A 20,917-nucleotide genomic window follows, 5' to 3' on the forward strand; every position below is an offset into this window, starting at 1 on the left:
GACATGCATTACCATGGCCTGGCTCGCTCTTCCTTCTTTCCTTCCTTTCCTCCCTCCCTCCTTCCCACCCTCCCTCCTTGTCTCCTTCCCTCCTTTCCTCTCTCTCTCTCTCTCTCTCTCTCTCTCTCTCTCTCTCTCTCTCTCTCTCTCTCTTTCTGAGACAGTCTCACATAGCCCAGGATGACCGAAAATTCAAGGATGACTTTGAACTTCTAATCCTCCTGTCTCCTACCTCTATCTCCTAGGTGCTGGAATTACAGCCTGGTTTCTATGGTGCTGCAGAGCTTCTTGCATGATATAGGCAACTCTACTAACTGAACTACACCCACACCCCTAGGCTTCGCTTTGTTTTAATAGGACAGAATACAAGGTTTTCCAGATTGAAAGAGAACCTGGAATTTCTATAAGGATGAGATGAAAATAGCCTAGTTACACAGGAGAGTGACAAGAGATGGCAAAGGCAAGGCCATCAATCCCATATGAAGTAGCTGAAGGCTTTGATAGGAGCACCTAGCAGCCAAGGATAGGACAGCCTGTAGTCTTGTCACTGTGCTCAGCTCTGCCACTGACCCTTGTGTTAGCTCTCCACTTTCCTAGGCAAGCTGCTGCTGATCCTAGAGACTTTAGGGGCCGGGCCATAGTTACTATAGCGGTTATAAATAACTCAGGTTTTCTATCCAGTCTGGTACAGAAACCACGGGAAGGGTACGCAGAGTGAGTTTTGCAGGCTTGACTGCTGCCCAGTCATCTCTGTAAAGGAAGAGGAGAGAACCAGGGCTGAGAACTCACAGGCCAATGAGGAAAACACAGCCCCAATTATAGTCAAGGAGAACTGCCTCCCTCTGCAATCAACTGGGCAATTACCTACTAATGAAGCTCTTGTTCATTGTTTTGGAAGGATACAGTGGAGTCCCTGGAAGCCCTGCCCTACCCTGCTGCTCAGCAAGGTGTTGAAGACTGAGAACTGCATATGGATCGAGGTGGAACTTCTCTACCATGTTTAATATAACAGCCAGTCTTACTCAAAAGTCAGGAGGCCTCACAAGGGTATGGGTTGGGGGGGGGTTGTAAGTGTGTGTGAACAGCACACACGTGCACATCCACAAAATAAATAAACAAGCAAATGTAATAAAAATTTGTATGGGGCTAGAGAGATGGCTCAGCAGTTAAGAGCATTTCTGCTTTTGCAGAGGGCAGAGTTTCGTTCCCAGCTCCCACATGGAGAAGACTACAAACACCTATAACTTCAGCTCCAGGGGAACCTAACACTCTTCTGGCTTCCAATGGTGCCTGTACTCAAATGTGCATGCCCCTACACAATCATACACATAATTAAAAAAAAAATCCTATTTTTTTTAAGAGTGCACATACCAAGCCAGGCATGGTGGCACATGCCTTAGTCTCAGCATTCAGGAGACAGAAGAAGGTAGATCTCTGATTTTGAGGTCAGACTGGTCTACAGAGCAAGATGCAGGCCAGCCAGACCTACACAGGGACCATCTCAAAAAAACAAACCAAACAAACGAACAAACAAAGAATATTCATTCTAAAGCTGGGTGTGGCATGCATGCCTGTAATCCCAGCTCTCAGAAAGTGGGTGCAGGAGGATCAGGGGATCAAGGCCAGCCTTGGCTACGTGAAACTTATCAAACACCAACAAAGCAACGTAAAGAGTGCAGATCCACACAAGCCCTGACTTAGAAACCTTCTAGTGACTCTTAAGAATCCCCTGCCTGGGGGCTGGAGGGATGGCTCAGAGGTTAAGAACAGTGGCAGCTCTTCCAGAGGTGCTGAGTTCAAATCCCAGCACCCACATAGTGGCTTACAACCATCTGCAATGAGATCTGGTGCCATCTCCTGGTCTTCAGACATTCTCTCTCTCTCTCTCTCTCTCTCTCTCTCTCTATATATATATATATATATACATATATAATATATGTATATATATTATATATGTGTGTATATATATATATATATATAAAATCCCATGCCCGAAAAGCTCAGGTACAGAAGGATCCAGATAACTCAAATAACTCCAAACACCATTTCACCCAGTAGGTCTACACCAGATGCCCATGCACTTTGGCATGGGGCAGGGTACAGCCTGTCTAGCTCTACACAGTCATGCCAGAAGTCAGGAAATGCCCAGCAAGCTGTGTGTAAAGCAAACCCAGCGCCTCCAAGGCTGATGTGTGAGTGCCAACTCCGTCTCAGGTGTTGTGAGTGCTGACGGGGCCCTTTTATCTCCTGATAAGGAAGTGAACATAAGTGATCTCCAGAAATGGTTCACACGGGCTCCCCGCTTCTTGAAAAACCGCAAGTGATTGGCAACCGCTTCTGTGGCAGACACAAAGTCAAACAGCAGGGCATTTCCTTCAGACTGCCCCTGGGGTGGCAGCCAGCTGAAGAGCTGGACATGGGACTGACCGGCATCCTTTCCCTTCCCCCACGCCTCTTCCCCTTTCTGATGTCACATTCTTCTGACACCAAGAACAGAGGAAGCTATCAATAAAGGAGGGGACCATTTCCCCCACAAGAAGCTGCAGCCCTAAGAGTTAATTATAAACCTTCCTTTCCCGTTGTTTTGGGGAAGCTTGGGGCCACAAGACTTTGAATTATTGTTTTAAGGCAGCAAATTACAGTGAGCCTATGGCTTCATACAGAATTCTCTGCTGAGATGCGGAATTGAGCTTGCCCTGCCCCCATTCGCTGGGCATCCTAAGATGCTGATATGTTCACATAGCTTTGTTTGTTTGTTTGAGACAGGGTCCTTCTCTATGGCCCTGGTTGGCCTCAAACTCATATGTCATAAAATTTTACCTGTTTCATTAAAAAAAAAACTCTGATGGCAATTAAAAAAAATCAATCGGAAGCTGGAGAGATGGCTCAGAGGATAAGAGCACAGGCTGCTCTTCCAGAGGTCCTGAGTTCAATTCCCAGCAACCACATAGTGGCTCACAACCATCAGTAATGAGTTCTGTCACCCTCTTCTGGGGTGCAGGCATACATGGAGGCAGAATGTTGTATACATAATAAATAAATAAATCTTAAAATAATCAATCAATTTATTTTGTAGGTATGGGTGTTTTGCTTGTGTGAATGCTCTGTAGAACACACATGCCTGGTGTCTGTGGAGGCCAGAAGAGGGCATCAGATCCCCTGGAGCTGGAGTTACATCTGATTGTGAACTGCCATGTGAGTGCTGGGACTCAAACCTGGATCCTCTGGAAGAGCAGCCTGTGCTTTTAATCCTTGAACCATCTTTCCCATCCCCAGTTTACCCATTAAAAATACACAATTCGGCTGGATGTGCGGGTGCAAACCTTCAGTCTTAGCTGCTCACTAGGAGATTGTGCTGACTATTCTTGGCTGTCAGCTTGACTACATCTGGAACTAGAACCCTAATGGAGGACACACCTGTGAGGAATGTCTGCTTAATTTGAAGTAGGAAGAGACACTTTTTTTTTCTGAGTTTTTGAGACAAGATTTCTCTGTGTAGCCTTTGAAAAGATCCACTTTTTTTTTTTTAAGATTTATTTGTTATACATACAGCATGTTTGCCTGCACACCAGAAGAGGGCATCAGATCTCATTACAGATGGTTGTGAGGCACCATGTGGTTGCTGGGAATTGAACTCAGGACCTCCAGAAAAGCAGTCAGTGCTCTTAACCTCTGAGCCATCTCTCCAGGTCCGGAAAGATCCACTTCTAATCTAGACTTTTGAGCTAGGAAGACATGCCTTAATCCAGACCTTAATTCAGACCTTTTGAGCTGGGAAAAGACCTACCTTTAATCCAGATCTACTCTGGGCCACACTGATGGAAGCCCATATAAGGACACAGAAGAGGGAAGCTTCTGCTCTTTGCTTGCCCTTAACTTGCTAGCAAGCTTGCTGATGTTAGAGTCCACATCTTCAGGATTCCAGCACAGATGGAAAGCCTTGTGGACGGAGCAGCTACTGGATTCTTGGACTTTCTGTTCACAGCCAGCATTAATTTTTTTTTTTTTTTTTTTTTTTTTTTGGTTTTTCGAGACAGGGTTTCTCTGTAGCTTTTGGAACCTGTCCTGGAACTAACTCTTGTAGCCCAGGCTGGCCTCGAACTCACAGAGATCTGCCCGCCTCTGCCTCCCAAGTGCTGGGATTAAAGGCGTGCACCACCACCGCCTGGCCCCATTTTTATATATAGAAGAGATTTGGTCTATAAGCTCTTTTACTCTAAAGCATCAGTTCTCAACCTGTGGGTTGCGGTCACTTTGGAGTCAAACAACCCTTTCTCAGGGGTCACCTAAGACCATCAGAAAACACAGGTGTTTACATTATGATTCATAACAGTGGCAAAATTATGATTATGAAGTAGCAACGAAAATAATTTTATGATGGGGGGGTCACCACAATATGAAGAACTGTATTAAAGGGTCACAGTATCCAGCACAAACAACAACTATGACCACACAAAACACGCTCTACCCCCCCAAAAACAAGCCTGACCCATCTGGTTAAGCTGTAATTTAAAATCTGTAATTCTGGCTAGTGTGTAACTCAGTGAGAGAACCCATGTTTAGCCTGGGTGCAATTCCCAACACGAACAAAATTGCATCTCGACAGTTATAATAACCAGTGCCATTTTCACAATAATTTATAGTCCTGGACTGGTTAGTAGTTCTTCCTCATGTCCTCCAGCTTCCTGTTCTGGACAGTTCTTATAAATGGGGCAATACAATATTTGGTCTATTATGACTGGTTTCTCAGCAAGAGGCTTTCAAGCTCACCCACGAACTGGAGCTTTGTTCTCTTGTATCCTATGTGTCATTCTGTTTACCGTCAGCAGCTGAGGGCCTTGTGGGTTTCTACTCAGAGGAATAATGCTGTGTTGAACATTTATGTCCACTGTTACGTGTGGACAGGCGTTCTTGTTTCTCTAGGTACATTCCTGGGACTGGAATTGTGGTCATAAAGCAAATCTATGTTTAACCTTTGAAGAATGGCCAGACTGTTCTGCAAAATGGGTGCACCAGCAAGCAGTGTGAGAGGGTCACAGCTTCTCCCCGTCCTCACGGACACTCACTGTCCCGTGCAAGCATCCTAGTGGACAAAGCAGTATTTCACTCTGTTTTTTTGTTTGTTTGTTTGTTTGTTTTTTTTTTTTGCATGTTCTTGGCTAGTCTTGTTGGCATGTGTTTGTTGGCCATCTATATAGCTTCTTTGAGGAGATGTCTATTCAGATCCTTTGCACTTTTAAAAAAATGGGTTGTCTTTTTATTGAATTGTAGGGTTTTTTTTTTTTGGTGGATTATAATGAAGTCCCTTAGTGAGATAACATAAACTTTTGCAGAAAGTTTCTCCCATTTTTAAAGCTACCTTTTCATAATCTCTCTCTCTCTTTCTCTTTCTTTCTCTCTCTCACACACACATATACATACACATACCTGAGTCTTGCTAGTAGCCCTGTGTGTCCTGAAACACTCTGTAGACCAGGCTGGCCTTGACCTCCAGAGATCAGCCTGCCTCTGCCTCCAGAGTGCTGGGATTAAAAGCGTGCAGGCTTCTTTCTTTTTTTTTAAGACGATGTCTCATTCTACAGTCTGGACTAGAAGTCACTATGTAGTCCTGACTCCCAGGACTACCATGCTTGACTTATTTTTTTTTAAGTACCAGTCCCAGACCCTCATACATGTAACATTCTAAGCAACCTGTCACAACCCTAGATCTTCACCCTTTAATACATAAAAGTTGGGTGCTGGGAGGTTTTTATTTAGTTTTTCCTCTTTTGTTGTATGCAACTTAGACTTTTTCTTGCTTGTTTTCTGTGGTTCTGGGCTTCAAACCCAGAGCCTTGTCCATGCTAGGCTCTACCACACTTCGAGAGACATTACTGAAAGTCAACTTGCAACTCTAAAGCCAATGGAATAATGTAATAGGCTATCGAGACAGATTTCTTCCATGTTTGGGGATGAATTCTCTGTCAGCAGCAGCAGGCCTTGGCTCCTTCTCAAAGACAGGGAATATGGCCCCTGGGGACCTATCTCCTGTGTTTACACCCCTCCCTTTCCTGAAGTCCACAATAGAGCAGCTGAAATGACAGTTTGGAAATGTCCTTTATTGTGAAAACTCAACGGCCTTTGTCTCTGGGATTTGAAGTTTTCATTCAGAAGGAGGTAGGGAAGGGATGAGAAGCCCTGCAAGGTTCCTGGTGAGTCATCTTGACTCTAGGTTGTTTGGTTTTCTCACCCATAAACTAGGGAGCGCAGTTCCATTCTCCCATCCTAGCGGAGGGGCCGTGAAGACGAATTAATTTGTATTTGTTAGACACTTTGAGACCTTAGATTAAAAGCATTACTGAGACTCAAGGTGTTATTATAATAATAAATGATTTAATAGCAGGGTGAGGCTGTTGAAGCAAGAGCCGGGTGGGAAGGCAGAGGCTCAAGGCTGCAGCTGCTAGCCGAGGGGGCGCTGCTTGAGATCCTGGTCCAGACACCACACCGACTCTTGGAGGCAGGAAACTCTAGTTTCTCATAAACCCTGGGTTGTTTCATCCGACTTTCAGCATAGCCTTATTGAATGCTTCCGACATAAGTTCTGCTTCCTACATAAGTGAGATTACGATCTTTTCAGGAAACAGGCATATAAATTAAAGCAATTAGAATCAACACGGGGCGTTAGACACAAGTGCAGGAGAGAACAGGAGTCTGGAAGGAAGTGGAGGAAGAGCTGGGTAAATGTTGTTTTCCCTGTTAATGCCTCCCGGCTCTAACACCCACCAGCTGTGTGACCAAGCCTCAGTTTCCCCTTCTGTGACCGCAATTGTTCTTGTAAAATTCTCTAAGTAAGGCTAACACAGTAAACGCTCCTTCTGTGTCAGACTAGGCTTTGGCTGACTACACGATCTAGGCCAGCCTGCTCCATCCCCGGAGCCTCAGTATTCTCCCCATCCCTTTCAGGCAATCTTGGCTCTCACCTGCGCTGCCTTCTAGCTTGCCCCTCTTCAGGCCTAACGTGCCGACTAAGTAACGTGGGCCTAATTTTCTGGGCCTGCCAGGAGGAGCGCGCAGTCAGGAGCTCTGGAAACCGGCGTCGACACCGTACCTTACCCAACGCTGGGATCCCGTTTCAAAGTCACCTAAAAGCCTTTTCCTCTCGCGCTGCCCCGCCCCGCCCCTCCAGTAAATCACTAGGTGTCTTCCCCGGAGCAGCACTTTTTTTTTTTTTTTTTTTAAAAAAAAAAGAGTGGTAGTTTTTTAGAGGATGGTTTAAGATTCCCACTTGTCTACACCTGGCCTTCTAAATGCTGGTGTAGAAGCCCCATTCCTGTTCCAAGGACCCCGTGCCTGCATCTAACCGGGGAGTCCCACCTCTTCTGTGGTCTCATCTTGGGCTCTCATCTCCCACCCCACTTCAAGGTGGGTGTTGGGACAGAACTTAACTTCAGGTTTATGCTTCGCGGTGCGGGGCGTGGTCACACACACCTGTGCGCACACAGTTCGGGGCTAGCCTGGGCTACAAAGTGTGGTCCTATCTCAAATCAAAAAATAAAAACAGTCATTTGGGCGTGGCAGTGCACACCAGTAATCCCAGCAGATGGAGGCAAGAGAATCAGTTCGTTCAAGATCACCCCCCAGGGCTGGTGGGTGGTGGCCACGCTTTTAATCCTATAATGCAGGTGGTAGAGACAGGCGGATTTCCGTGAGTTGGAGGCCAGTTTGGTGGTCCACAGAACGTGCTCCAGGACAGCCAAGGCTACACTGAGAAATCCTATTTCGAAAAACAACAACAAAACAAAACAAAACTCCCTCCGTCAGTCTCCTTGATAATTGAGATCCTGCTTCAAAAAACAAACAAAAACAAAAAAACCCAACCCCCCCAAAACCCAAACACACACACACACACAAAAACAATAAACACAAAGATTTATGTTCTTGTTCAAAACCTTTCTCGTCCGTATTCTACGTCCTGGTGCTACCTTCACCTCCCCTGTTTTCCCAGCGCAAGCCTTTTGTTGATATCCAGATCACATTCCAAACGGGGTCCTCAGTCACTCAGGTTCCCCAATCTGCTTTTCTCACTAACAGTCCCGCTGAGCGCCCCACCCAGCCCCAAGTTATGCGCGTCTTATCTCTGTCTCGTCAGAAGGTAAGATTTTTTACAGCTGTAAAGAGCCGCCGAGACCTAGTTTCGGTGAGGAATTCGAGACGTGCCTTTCTGACTCAGTGGCCGCGGTGACCTGCTCCAGTAAGGACCAGGACGTCCTTCATCTAGCCAGGTGCTTCTTCTGGGAAAGTCCAGGGGGCTGAACAGGTGTCCTCCCTAGTCGGAACCCAGTCTGGAGGTGTGGGCTGCCCTCTCGCCGTGAGGTCAGGCTGCTGACACTAGGGTAACCCCCACCACGTGGGTCTTGGAATCCTGGGGCCCAGGTGACGGGGGATGGGGAGCGGCCAGCGGGACCCACACGGCCGGCCGCGCGCGTTAATCATTAGCCACACGGACGGCTGCCTCCAGCCCGAACCCCAGCTCGCACGCCGCACCGGGAAGGTTCCCGGTGCCCCCTCTGAGCCGCCAATTGCAGGATCGCAGCCGCGAGCACAGTCTCCACCCACTGGAAACATTCCTGGTCCGCCCCTCCCTGCCTCCCTCCCTCCCTGCCTCCCTCAATCCCTCCCTCCCGCGGCTGCCTGGGCTCCGTTCGGCCGCAACTTCCTGCCGAGTGCTGGGGAACTGTGCGCGTTTCGGGGACCCCGAAGTTCTGTGCTCGTAGCGGGAAGAAGCTGGGACCGCGGGACGGCCAGCCGTGGGCGGGAGTGGCCAGCTGCTCCAGTCGCTTCCGAGAGCGACTTTCAAACTCGCGCCCGCTTTGCGGCGCCACCTGGGCAGCTCCGCGTTCCCTGCGCGTTGCGAGCCGGCCAGCCGGCGGGGTGGCCACCGCTCGGTGAGTGTCCCCGGGTTTGCCCCTCTCCCTTTGCCCGTGTGCGATCGGTGGTACTCTTCGGGGTGCCCCAGGCTAGCCTTCTGTGGGATGAGGACCTGGTCCAGGGCTTCCTCGGACGCACTCGGAGGAGGTTGGTGCGCGGGAAGGTCGTAAAGGGGAGTCACTTTTTGTCCCCACCCCGGAAACCAAAGGAGCATAGGCTCGAGGTGGCTTCGCCGAGTTTGAAATCCGGGCAGCTCTCGACGTTCCCGCCACTCCATTCCCCTTGAGGGCACTGGCGCCAGTGAGTTAGTGCTTGCCCGGGACTGTGAGACCTTCTAGAAGGATTCGCCTCTGGTCCCGTGAGCCCAGGAGTGCGTAGGCACTCAGCCTGTTCCGGGTTGGTGCCACACAGTGCTTGCTCCTGGGAATCTCAGTTGCCTATCTGGGCGGGTTAGAGTGGGTGCCAGAAACGGAGTGTCCAGGACCTGCAAGCCTAGAGCCCCTCTCTGGCTGCTCCTAACAGCCTAGCCCTCCCACACTTCCAACTGGTTTGGGTATTTGTACCCTGCCCCCAGATCTTCGATTTGGGAAGCTCGGGCCAGGCTTGCAAGCTTCAGTTAGTTGTTCAAGATGCTGCTTCGGTGGCAGCGTTTACTCTGGAGCTACTTTTGAAAACAAAGGGGGGGGTAACCCCGGAACGAGCCATGGAATGGTTGTAGGGTGGAAAAAAAGCGGCATTGTGGGGTGGTGTTGAAGATTGGGTAAGAGCATTCTCTCAGTCACTCACTAAACTCTTGGTAGATGTAGGGGCTGTTAGGCTTCTTGAGCCCCCCCCCCCCAATCGACCGGCACCGTAGAACCTTACGGAGAACCCTAGTCTTGGGGTTCCTGGTCTCCCAAGCCGTGCCTCTTCACACATTCCAGTCACATGGCCCTTGCTCAAGAAATAATTAGCATGGAGAATAATGACAGCCCTGAGAGAGAGAGAGAGAGAGAGAGAGAGAGAGAGAGAGAGAGAGAGAGAAGATGCTTCCTGCTGTGCCTTCGGAGAGTTCCTTTCTATTCCTCCTTTGCTAGGTGGAATCTTGGGTCATGAAAGCTCGGCATAAAAACCTAGGGACTAAGCACCAGAAAGTCAACTCCTCTGTTACTATTATTCCTGTATGGTTCTGGGCTTAGACCTCTCCTCGCATTTGTACGGGTACTTTTCACATGCTTGCTGCCTCTGCTGGCCCTCCCCTGCCAGGCTTATCCACGTGATGCTGGGAATTGGGAATGAAGTAGGGGCCTTTCTCATCCCTCCACTTAGTCTGGGCTGATAAGGGTGGACTGTCTGTTTTAGAGCGGTGGCCCGGCCAGGAGAGTGGGAGCCCCACTGGACTGAGAGTGCAGTGAGTTTTTGCCGGAGGTTTAATGCTGGTCCTATTGAGTTACGGCGAAGATGGATAGTGCTTTTTGCATACATAATTCGCCCATAGCCAGATCCCACTCTCTTCCCGGTTCGCTTATCTTTTCTGACTCAGTTTCCATACAGAGTACCTGTTTTTCTTTATAGGGGATGTGGTAACGATCAAAAGAAGGTGCCCGTGTGAGAAGTACACCATACATTACTATAAAAAAAGAAACGTTGTCTAGTGGCTGGCTACAAGGGGCCGTCACACAGGACATCAGGAGCCGGTGGCGGGAGCTTACTCTCTGGCTCCTAATATCTGAGCCTCAGAGTAAACATTGGCCTTACTAACTCCACTGCTATCTCTGGGTCACTGTGTTTACACCAGAACAGGCCAAAGGCCATGGCCTGCGAGATGACCAGTCCTGGGCGGGGAGGCAGTGTGGGTCCCAGATGTGAGGCCTGCTCGCTACTCCCACCCCGCCCTGAGAGCCCCATGCAGGCTTTGGCCCCCAGACGGGGAGGGTGCTACAAGCTGTGACAGGCCCTGGAGGGTTAATTGTTAAGTCGTTCTCTCTTGTGCTAGGGTGTGTGTGGGGGGACTATGGTGATGGGAGGCGTTGCTTTTGCAGCTGCACTGAGGGCTGACTTCAGCCCAGCCATCCCGGGCCCTCCCTCTGGCCCAGGCCATTGCCCTGTCCCGCCTCTCCGGCCAGCTGTGTGTCCACAGGCCTTTGTTCAAGAGCTATAGCCCACCCCACTCATTACTCCCCCAGTTTCTAGAGGCCTTCGGGGAGGGGGTTTGGCGGTGAAGAATTAGGACTGACAGTGGAAAAACCCTTCGGGAGTTCCCAGGGTCTGATAGACCTGGCAGGCTCATCCTGGGACCCCCATCCCTCCCCGGGGTACACACTCCTTCACTCTCTTTCCTCATCTCTCCCTCCTTACACTCGAGTGTCTTATATCTATTTTATGCATTCACCCATTATTATTATTAGCATCTTCTAAGTGTGAATACTGGGCATTGGGGACACCGCAGTGAACGAAGTCTGGTTTTCAGTAATTGTTGACCTGGTGGAGCTGGATTCTACTAGGGGCAGCTGACAGAGAACAAGATGTGTCATTGGAAGCGTCTTAGAGAAAGTCAATGTGAACTGTCATGGAAGGCAGGAGACAGTTGTTCCCCAAGGAAGGGACTTTGGAGTCATTTAGCCAGGGGAGACATTTTCTACACACTCTGGACGTCTGTCCCTTGAAACCCAGGTCGGTGACCTGATGTAACATTTAGGATCGGGGGTTTGCAGTTGGACGGACCTGGATTTAAGCCTTAGCTTGGCAGCTTCCTAACCCTGCAGCAGTCTGTGGACTAACTCCTTTGAGTCTGTTTCTCACCTGTAAAAGGGAGTTAGTCATCGCGCCTACCACATGTGGCATCGTGAGAACGAGATAACGCGTCTGCGGTGTTCTGCAAGCCCTGTGGAGCTATGCAGCCGGTTCTTTCTCTCGCCGAATTCCACAGGCGGAGGTAGCAGTGATATTTCCTGCCAGTGTGCTCACCCTGGGTGAAAAGCTGTGCATTTTCACTTTAAGTGCTAGGATGGACGGGAATTCAGAAGGAGGGTAACTAGAAAGCTTGAGTCAATCTAGACCCTTATGCGACCCTGGACGGCAGCCGGTTGGGGATGCAAGACTCCCATCGGATGTGTGCTGGCCACTGTCCCTCAGATAGATAGGGCAGCCCTGGCCTGCCTCGCTATGGAATTCCCCCTGTATCCAATCAGCTGATGAATCACACCTTTGTCCCTAGCCTCTTCACTTGGCCTCAGTCCTGGAGGTTCTCCGTCTGTCTTCATCTTCACGGCATAGATACGGGGATGGGGTGGGGAGTGGGTTAAGAATGGGGGGGTTAGGGAGTGGAAGGAGAGGGGTATATGTTGTGAGCAGGCTGTTCAAGGAGAGTGTGCAAGGATGGCAGGGTAAGATAGAGGTTCTGAGGCACCCTGCAAAGACTTTGATAAGGACTCCCCAGGGACCACAATGAGTTAAAAATGTAAAGGTCAATTTATGGGAGTCCTGTGGATCAAACTTAGTCCATTGGGATTGTTGGAAAATGCCTTTATCCACTGAGCCATTTTGTTGGCCCAGAAATTAGCATAGCCTTGTGGTGTTATCTAGGCTGCCTTCTCTTTCCTGGACTCCAGAAATCTCAACTCTCAGAATTGCAACTGGCTGGACTGCAGAGAAGCCCAGGGTCAGGCGTGTGCAAATCTAAGCCGTCTCCGCCCAGCCCATGTGATGAGTCTCTTCCCCTCTCTGCTAGAACCACCACCCTCCTCCAGAGAGGTTTAATCTAAAATGCTGTTGCCAAAGCTTGTGGCCAGCGGTTTCCTGGGGGGCCCTGCTCCTGTGCAGGAAGTGGAAGATGGGCTGCGGAGGGGCCAGGCCTAGGGAAGTGGTTGTCAGCCAGACCACTCCTCCAAGGCCTCTGCAGGCACACACATGCACAGCCGGGCCCGCCCTGTGACGAAGGAACTTTTGGAGACTGTCAGTTGGTATAGAGCCTCAGAGGAAGTTAGAAAGAGGGCCCTGCGTAGCCCCAGGCATGTTTGTGACTTTGGTACCTTGAAGTCAGAAAGAAGGTCCAGTGATCCACAGGAGGCTGTCCCGGAGATGCTAACCATTCCTCTGATGTCTGGGGACCAGCATGTCTTGCTAACTGGATATGGTTTGTTGGGTTCTTTTCCCCCTTTGAAACCGGATCTGACGGACCCAGAACTCTTTTCTTTACGCCCATTTTCATCTTAAACTTGCAGCGATCCACTTCCCTTTGCGTCCCAAGCGCTGATGTTTGTGCCGTCATGCCTGGCCCTGTTGGCTTGTTTTGATTAGAAGCTCTCTGAGAGCTGGAATAGGGCTTCGCTTATCCTTATCCTCATAAAGAACTGGGAATAGCAGAAAACATGACCTATGGGGCATGACTGACTGGTACGGGGCTCCATCTGAGAGGAACCCTGGCTTGGGGGTCTCATCTGCTCCAGGACTGTGTGAAGAAAGCAGGGGTGGAGTCCACAGTGGGTGACTGAGCTGTTGCTGTCTGAGAAAGCCAATTGAAAGGAGACCAATAGCTTGATAGCTGTTTTGGTGGCATTTGAAGAGGATGCTTGTATCTAATGTCAAGGACTAGGAAGACCTCCTAGTCCATGATGAACAGCCTCAAGAGCTGAACGCAGAAACTGAACCTGGTTCTACAAGGTGCTGGGTACATGCGGCTTTTTTTGTAGAAACAGTGAGAATCCTGGGAATTTCTCTGGTGACTGCTGGAGTCTGAGTTGAGATGGGAGAGAGGAATGGAGGAAAAAGACTTAAGGAAAAAAGTCATGTTTTTGGTGTGTGTGCGCGTGCATGTGTGTTCAGAGGACAGCTTGTGGGAATTCTTTTCTCTACCGTGTAGGGCCTAGGAATTGAACTCACGTTGTCAGGTTTGGTGGCAGGTGCCTTTACCCAGTGAGACACTTGTTTTATTTTACTCTTGACCCCAAGGGGTTATCCTATGCTATCTTTGTATATGAATTCAGCAGGCTTCTGGGACTGCTTAAAAATTCTTATGTTTTTAAAATTTACTCTGTTGTTTTTTAATCCCAGGCTAACATGGGACCTCCACATATGACTGGATAACCTTGAGCTTCAGGTCTTTCTCCACTTCCCCCATGCCTTGACTACAGGCACCCAGCACCACGTCTGGTTTATATGCTATGCTAGGGATTGAACACTTGGCTTCGTGTATGCTGGGCAAGCACTCTGCCGACTGAGTCACAACTCTGGCTCTCCTACCCTCTTTAAAATTTTTGAGACAGGATGTTTCTATGTAGTCAGAATGGCATTTATTTATTATTATTATTATTAAAATCATTATTGGGTTTTCAAGACAGGGTTTCTCTGTAGCTTTTGAGCCTGCCCTGGAACTAGCTCTTGTAGACCAGGCTGGTCTTGAACTCACAGAGATCCGCCTGCCTCTGCCTCCCAAGTGCTGGGATTAAAGGCATGCGCCACCACCGCCTGGCCTATTTATTTTTTTTAACGCTAGGGGCTGGAGAGACGGCTCAGTGATTAAGAGCATTGGCTGTTCTTCCAGAGGACCTGGGTTTGATTCCTGTTTGGCGGCTAGCAACTGTCCACAATTCCAGTTGCGGAGGAGCGGATGCCCTCTTCTAGCCTCCACAGACGCTGCACACCTGTGATGCACAGACGCACATGCAGGCAGAGCACCTGTACACATGACAAAAATAAATGAGCTTTTAAAAAAAAAACTCATAGCATTTACTCTTATGGCTATGAAGACACTCCTCCCTCTCTCCCTCTCTCTCTTTCTGTCTCTGTCTTGTCTTTCTCTTTCGTGTGTCTGTGTGTGTGTGTGTGTGTGTGTGTGTGTATAAACCAGAGACTTGAGCAACAGATGACAAATATTTATTGTAGGGAAAGGGGAACCAGTGTTCTTGCAGCCTCTGTGTAGGTCGTTGCTACATCCGCAGTGTCTGCCTGTGGTAGGATTACAGTAAATACTTGTCAGATAAGCTTGTGCTGCTCTATGCTAAACCTCAGGAATGGAGGTTTCACCTTCACTTTTGTTTGTGTCTCTCTGGTCTCCAGTCTGGCCTTGAACTCAGTCTTCCTGCCTCGTCCACCTAGAGTTGAGATTACAGATGTGAGCCACTATGCCTGGTTTACAAATGATCCGTTCTTGGTTTAAAGTGAGCGATCAGGACCTAAGATTCTAATTTTAACCTGGCAAGGCAGTGATGCAAGCAGCCTGGTATTCTTGCAGCTTCCAAAGCAAAAGGGAACCTGGAGTCCGCTGGGACCCAGATTCCCAGGCCTGCTGCTGAGTTTACCGCCATGCAAATTGGGCCGGAAGAGGACAGCAAGGTGTGCTTATAGCTTTGAATACAGGTCCCATAATATCCCATAATACCACGCCCACCCAGCTGCTTGGCAACCTCCCTCACCATCCTGCTCATCTGCTCATAGCCAGGGGCTGAGATGCCTGTGAAATCCACACCAGCCTCCCCAGAGCCCGGTTCCCTTCTCCCCCTAACCTGTGTCTTCTGTCGGAGCCCATTGCAGATAGATTAGCAGTGAGAGCCCCGAGGAAGCCCGAAGAGAAAGGGAAGCCACTGTGGGGCAGAGAGTTGGCAGTGAAAGCAGGCCGAAACAGAAACGCCAGGAAAGGCCTTGGCTTGCGGAAGGACCCAGGGTCAATTGTTTGCAGGGAATGGCTTGACACACCTTCCACCTGGGGCTCATTAGTGATGATGGGCGCTTGGCTCGCAGCTGTGACCCTGACTCATGAAGAAAAGGCGAAACCGTGCACCCTTAACCCTGGCTACGGTTAGGAGAGGCAAGGAAGTGTAAAACATCATTTTGAAGATTCCCCAGTCGGGGCTGGAGAGGTGGCTCAGCGGTTAAGAGCACTGACTGCTGCTCTTCCTAGAGGACCCAGGTTCTGTTCCCAACACCCTATGGCAGCAGCTAACAGCTGTCTCTGACTCCACACACAGACATGAAGGGAAAATACCAGTGCAAATAGAATAAAAATAAGTTATTTTTTTTTTAATATTCCTAGTCAGATTGGTTGGGATCTTAGGAGATGTTGAGAACTGGGTAGTGATCTCACACCCAAGTCCTTCCAAGGTCTGGTGAATTGCCCAGGATCGCTGTGCTGACGCTTCAAAAAGATCAAATTTGAATTTTCCTTATCCTTTAAAAACTTTTTCTTTTCTTTTCTGTTTTTGGTGGCATTGGAAGTGAGCCCAGGGTCCTCTGCCTGCTGGGAAAGCCAGCCATCTCCGCCACACCCCGAGCTCAGAATTTGAACTTCCTAATGACTCCCGAGCTCTTAGCGCTCTCAGTGTTTAGAAACTGCAGGTGTGGTCTTTTGGACTCTCCTCTGTGCTGTCTTTGTGGGGCTGGGGCCCGGGGTTTGGGTTCGGTCGAGTTGGAATGAGTTCTCACTTGAGTTCCACAAAAAACAGACTGCCAGGTATCCCGGGGCGGTGCTCGCCTCTGTCAAAACAAGCACGCTTCCCAGGCATCTTCTGCACCTACTGGCGTTTTCTGAGGGGGGGGGAAATGACAGGGAGGAACTGCCCTCTCGACTGTCCACAGGAATTCGCTCCTTTGTGTGGGTTCTGAGCTCTGCTGAGGATGCTGAACTGTGTGGTCTTGGCGCCTGATGATCCTGCATAGTAGGTTTTCATATTTATTTCTCTCATATTTTTTTTCTTTTCTTATGTGTGGGGGTTGGGTTTCAAGACATATTTCCTGTAGCTTTGGTGCCTGTCCTGGAGCTAGCTCTTGTAGACCAGGCTGGCCTCGAACTCACAGAGATCCGCCTGCCTCTGCCTCCCTAGTGCTGGGATTAAAGGTGTGCATCACTACCGCCCGGCTTCTCATTTTTTATAGGAATAAGATGTTACAGATTTCTCCCACTTACTCCCATTTTAAATGTGCCTGGAATGTATTTTCTGGTTGCTGGTTTTGGGCCCTGGTAGGACAAGAAAGGGCTTTAGCATATGCACTGATGCCTGAGCTTTGCTCTGGATTTCATCATGGTCACAGACTGCTTCAAGAGCCTTGTCTATAGCCATGGTTAACCTTGGAAGATGCAAATGATTTTATTTTTTTTTCAACACTAGCCAACTCCCCCCTCCCCCAAGGTCTGCCCTCCATTGCTTATTGGACGGTCTATACTACCGACTTGTCCTTAATGTTTTTTCTTTATTTATTATTTAGAGTTTCATTGAGGTGTATTTCACATATATTAAAAGTCACCCATACACTGTGTATATAGTTCATTGATTGTTAGTATCGTCAGCAGAGTTGTGCGACTGTTGCTATCTAATTTTATAACATTATTATTACTTCCAGAAAAGACCTGTCTCCATAGCAGTCATTTCCCGTTTTCACCAGCCCCCGGCTCCAGGCGGCTACTGGAATACTTCCTGTTTCTCTAGAGTTGCCTATTCTGGGCAGGTTGTAGAAGTCGAGTTTATACTCTCTGTCTTTATGGCAGGCTTTCCTTTGCTGGGCTTCCACTTCATCAGTGACTCCTAACATGTGCCTTGTTGTAGAAAGTAATTCATTTTTTTATTGCTAAGTAACTCGGTATTAGGTGGATATATTACATTTTGTGTATTTATCAACCATCTGATGGACATTTTCTGCTTCAATTTTTTTTGTTTATATATATATATATATATATATATATATATTTTTTTTTTTTTTTTTGAGACAGGATTTCTCTGTGTAGCCCTGGCTGTTCTGGAACTCACTCTGTAGACCAGGCTGGCCTTGAACTCACAGAGATCCACCTGCCTCTGCCTCCAGTGCTGGGATTAAAGGTGTGTGCCACCACTCCTGGTGTCCTCCACGTGTGGCCCTCCCCATCTAAGAAAAACATTTATTTATGAGGCTGTTTCAGCTCTTTGGCTATTATGAGTAGTGCTGTTGCATGGGACCATAGCTCAGTGGGACTCAGCAGATGCACAAGGCTCCTGGTTTGACCCCTGGCATTGCCAATAAGTAAATAAATTTTAGAAGTGAATAATGCTGCTGTGGACATTAGGTTATGTAATGCAGAGCCATCTTGGTGTGGGCATATGTTAATGATTTACCAAAGAGTAGGATTGTTGGGTCATATGGTAACCCTGTGTTTAATTAAAAAAACCTTTGTGTATGAGTATGCGCGCGCGCGCGTGTGTGTGTGTGTGTGTGTGTGTGTGTGTGTGTGTGTGTGTAGGTCACACAACAACCTTGGATGTGTTCCCTGTCTGACCTCGCTTAAGAAAGGGTCCCTTGTGCACTGCTGTGCACACTGAGCTGTCCCGTACGTTCCTTGGGAATTCTCCTGCCTCTACTTCACTGTGACCTGCTTTCTCTAACGGGACCCCACCGATTAAACGGAATTATCTTGTTAAAAATCCATTGGCTGTAAATGGAGTTTTATTTCTGTCCTCTCTATTCTGTGCTTCTGGCTCATGTCTTCTTATGATGGCTGTGCTTTCGAGGGAGCCCGGATAGGGAGCCCGAATCTGCAGATAAGTTTGTCAGAAGTTGCCAAAAGAGAGAACTGCCATTTTTAACAGTGTTAAATGCTCAATATGGATAGAATATGAATGACTCTCTGTTCATTTGATGCTCTTTAATTTCTTTCTTTTTTTCTTTCTTTTTTTGTGAGACAGGAGTTCTGTGTAGTCCTGACTGTCTTGGCCTTCACTCTGTAAATTGGGCTGGTCTCGAACTTAGAGACCTGACTCTGCCTCCTGAGTGCCACTGCCCAGCTCCTTAATTTCTTTCAACAATATTCTAGTTCGTGTATCAGTCTTGTACTTTTTTCTTTTGTATTTTTATTATTTATTAACTTATTATTTTTTTATTTTTTGAGACAAGGTCTCTCCACTTAGCTCTGGCTGTCCTGAAACTCACTATGTAGACCAGGATGGCCTTGAACTCACAGAGATCCTCCTGCTTCTGGGGTTAAAGAGTGCTCTCACACACACCCCACTTAAAGAACATTTATTTGTGGGGCTGGAGATATGGCTCAGAGACCTCCTGACTGCCCTTCCAGAGCTTCTGAGTTCAGTTTCTAACACCCTCATGGCTCCTCACAACCATCTACAACTATAGTCTCATGGAAACCGGTGCCCTCTGTTGGTGTTCATACATGTAGACACAAAATCCATACACTTAAAATACATACACCAATAAATCTAAAAAAAAAATTTGTTTATTGGGTTGAGGTCAGAGGACAACCGATGTTCCCTCCTTCTCCATAGGGTCCAGGGACCTGAACTCTGGTGTTTGTGTGCTGAGCCATCTCTCTACCTTGGGTTGTTGTCTTTTTTACGTTTCCAGATTGATATTATTGTATAAGAACAGATCTTATTGTGTGCTGTGTGTTGTGTGTCTGTGGAGGCCAGAAGAGGGTGTCCGATATCCTGGAGATGGCTGCCCATGGTGAGTGCTGGGAATAAACTCAGGTCCTCTGCACGACCAGGAAGTGCTCTTAACCACTGAGCCTTCGCTCAGATCCTTTGTAGATTTTAGAAACAAGGTCTTGCTTGTGTAGCCCAGGCTAGCCTGGGACTTACTCTGTAGCACAGATTGTTTTTCAGCACAGCCCTCCCACCCCCTGGTTGCCGCCTCCTAAGTGTTGGGATTATTAGAATTGATTTTGTGTCCTGTTACATTGCTGAAATCTTTTACTGGACTTTGTGTATCATGCCATCCAGAAAGAGATAATTTGACTTTTTACAGTCTGGGTCTTTCTTATTTATGTTTTTGACCTTGATAACACAGTTCAACAGAATCAGAATAACTTGGGGAACGTTGGTCCCTTACCTATTTTTTTTTTTTTTGATGTTTGTAAATAATTGGTATGGTTTCTTTAAATGTTTGCCACAATTTACCATTGAAGCCCTCTCGTCCTGGACTTTCATTTTAATTTTTAAAATTACAAGTTGCTCTCTGTCTCGCCAGAGTCTGTTCCTCCTGGACCCAGCAGGAGTTTGTGTTGTTCTAGAATTTGCATTGTTTATACTATTTTATTCATTGGCATAGAGGAGTTGTCCATAGTTTCTTATACTTTTTCCTTTCTTTTTTTTCCTTTTCTTTTTTTCTTTTCTTTTCTTTTTTTTTTTTTTTTTTTTTTGTTTTTCGAGACAGGGTTTCTCTATGGCTTTGGAGCCTGTGGCTGGTCTCGAACTCACAGAGATCCGACTGCCTCTGCCTCCCGAGTGCTGGGATTAAAGGCGTGCGTCACCATCGCCCGGCTTGTTTTTTTTTTTTTTGAGTCAGGAGTTTACTGTAGACCTGGCTGGCTTGGAATTTATTCTGTAAGTCAGGCTTTTATTTACTTTTTTACACTTATTTATTTGTTTATTGTGTGTGTGTGTGTTGGGGGGTTATGCTCATGCTGTGGCCTGCATATGGAATTCTGAAGATAACTTCCAGCAGTTGGTTCTTCTGCAACTGTGTGGGTCCCAGAGATAAGCTCAGGTCATCAGGCTTTAGCAGAAAATGCTACTCATGGGGTCATCCTGCCAGCCCCTTGCAATCACGGGATGCCGAGAGATGGGCACTTAAGCAAGATAATTTTACAAATCTGTATTTACTGGTGGTGATTAGGTCTGGGTGGCTCACGAGTGGAAGTGGATGGTTGAGGTGGGGGTAGAGGAAAAGACCAGAAGGCTTCGCCTGTCTAGCTACTGTTTACTGTGTCTGTCTCAACAGTCACCTCAGGGACACCTCATCCACACCCCTCTACCTGCAAAGATCCCATCCATCCCCCCAGTGACACTGTTTTTCCTGTTTTTTTCTTCTGCTTGGCACTTAGGACTGTACTGAAATCTATTAACTGTTTACTGGTATGGCCATCTGCCCCACGTCACTTGAGTTCTTCAAGAAGCCTTGCTGGGCCGGGCGGTGGTGGCGCACGCCTTTAATCCCAGCACTCGGGAGGCAGAGGCAGGTGGATCTCTGTGAGTTCAAGACCAGCCTGGTCTACAAGAGCTAGTTCCAGGACAGGCTCCAAAACCACAGAGAAACCCTGTCTCGAAAAACCAAA

At 48.0% G+C, this 20,917-nt stretch overlaps 1 protein-coding gene across 3 annotated transcripts in view; it reads left to right on the forward strand.

Moving 5' to 3' along the window:
• Positions 1-8,238: 8,238 nt before the first annotated feature.
• Positions 8,239-20,917, forward strand: part of Plekhg3 (pleckstrin homology and RhoGEF domain containing G3) — a 42,465-nt gene continuing 29,786 nt past the window's right edge. The window contains exon 1 of one of the 3 annotated variants that reach the window (XM_050153544.1): positions 8,239-8,261. Coding sequence is in view for 1 of the 3 variants with exons in the window: in XM_050153539.1 (XP_050009496.1) it covers positions 13,019-13,021 (3 nt within the window). In the remaining 2 variants the exon portion in view is untranslated. Of the gene's footprint in view, positions 8,262-8,657; positions 8,925-13,000; positions 13,022-20,917 lie in introns of those variants that run through there. The other 2 variants (XM_050153542.1, XM_050153539.1) reach the window with 2 other exon arrangements.

Source organism: Alexandromys fortis, unplaced genomic scaffold (assembly GCF_014885135.2).
Source record: "Alexandromys fortis isolate MF-2015 unplaced genomic scaffold, M_Fortis_MF-2015_v1.1 scaffold_82, whole genome shotgun sequence".
Classification (NCBI taxonomy): Eukaryota; Metazoa; Chordata; class Mammalia; order Rodentia; family Cricetidae; genus Alexandromys; species Alexandromys fortis.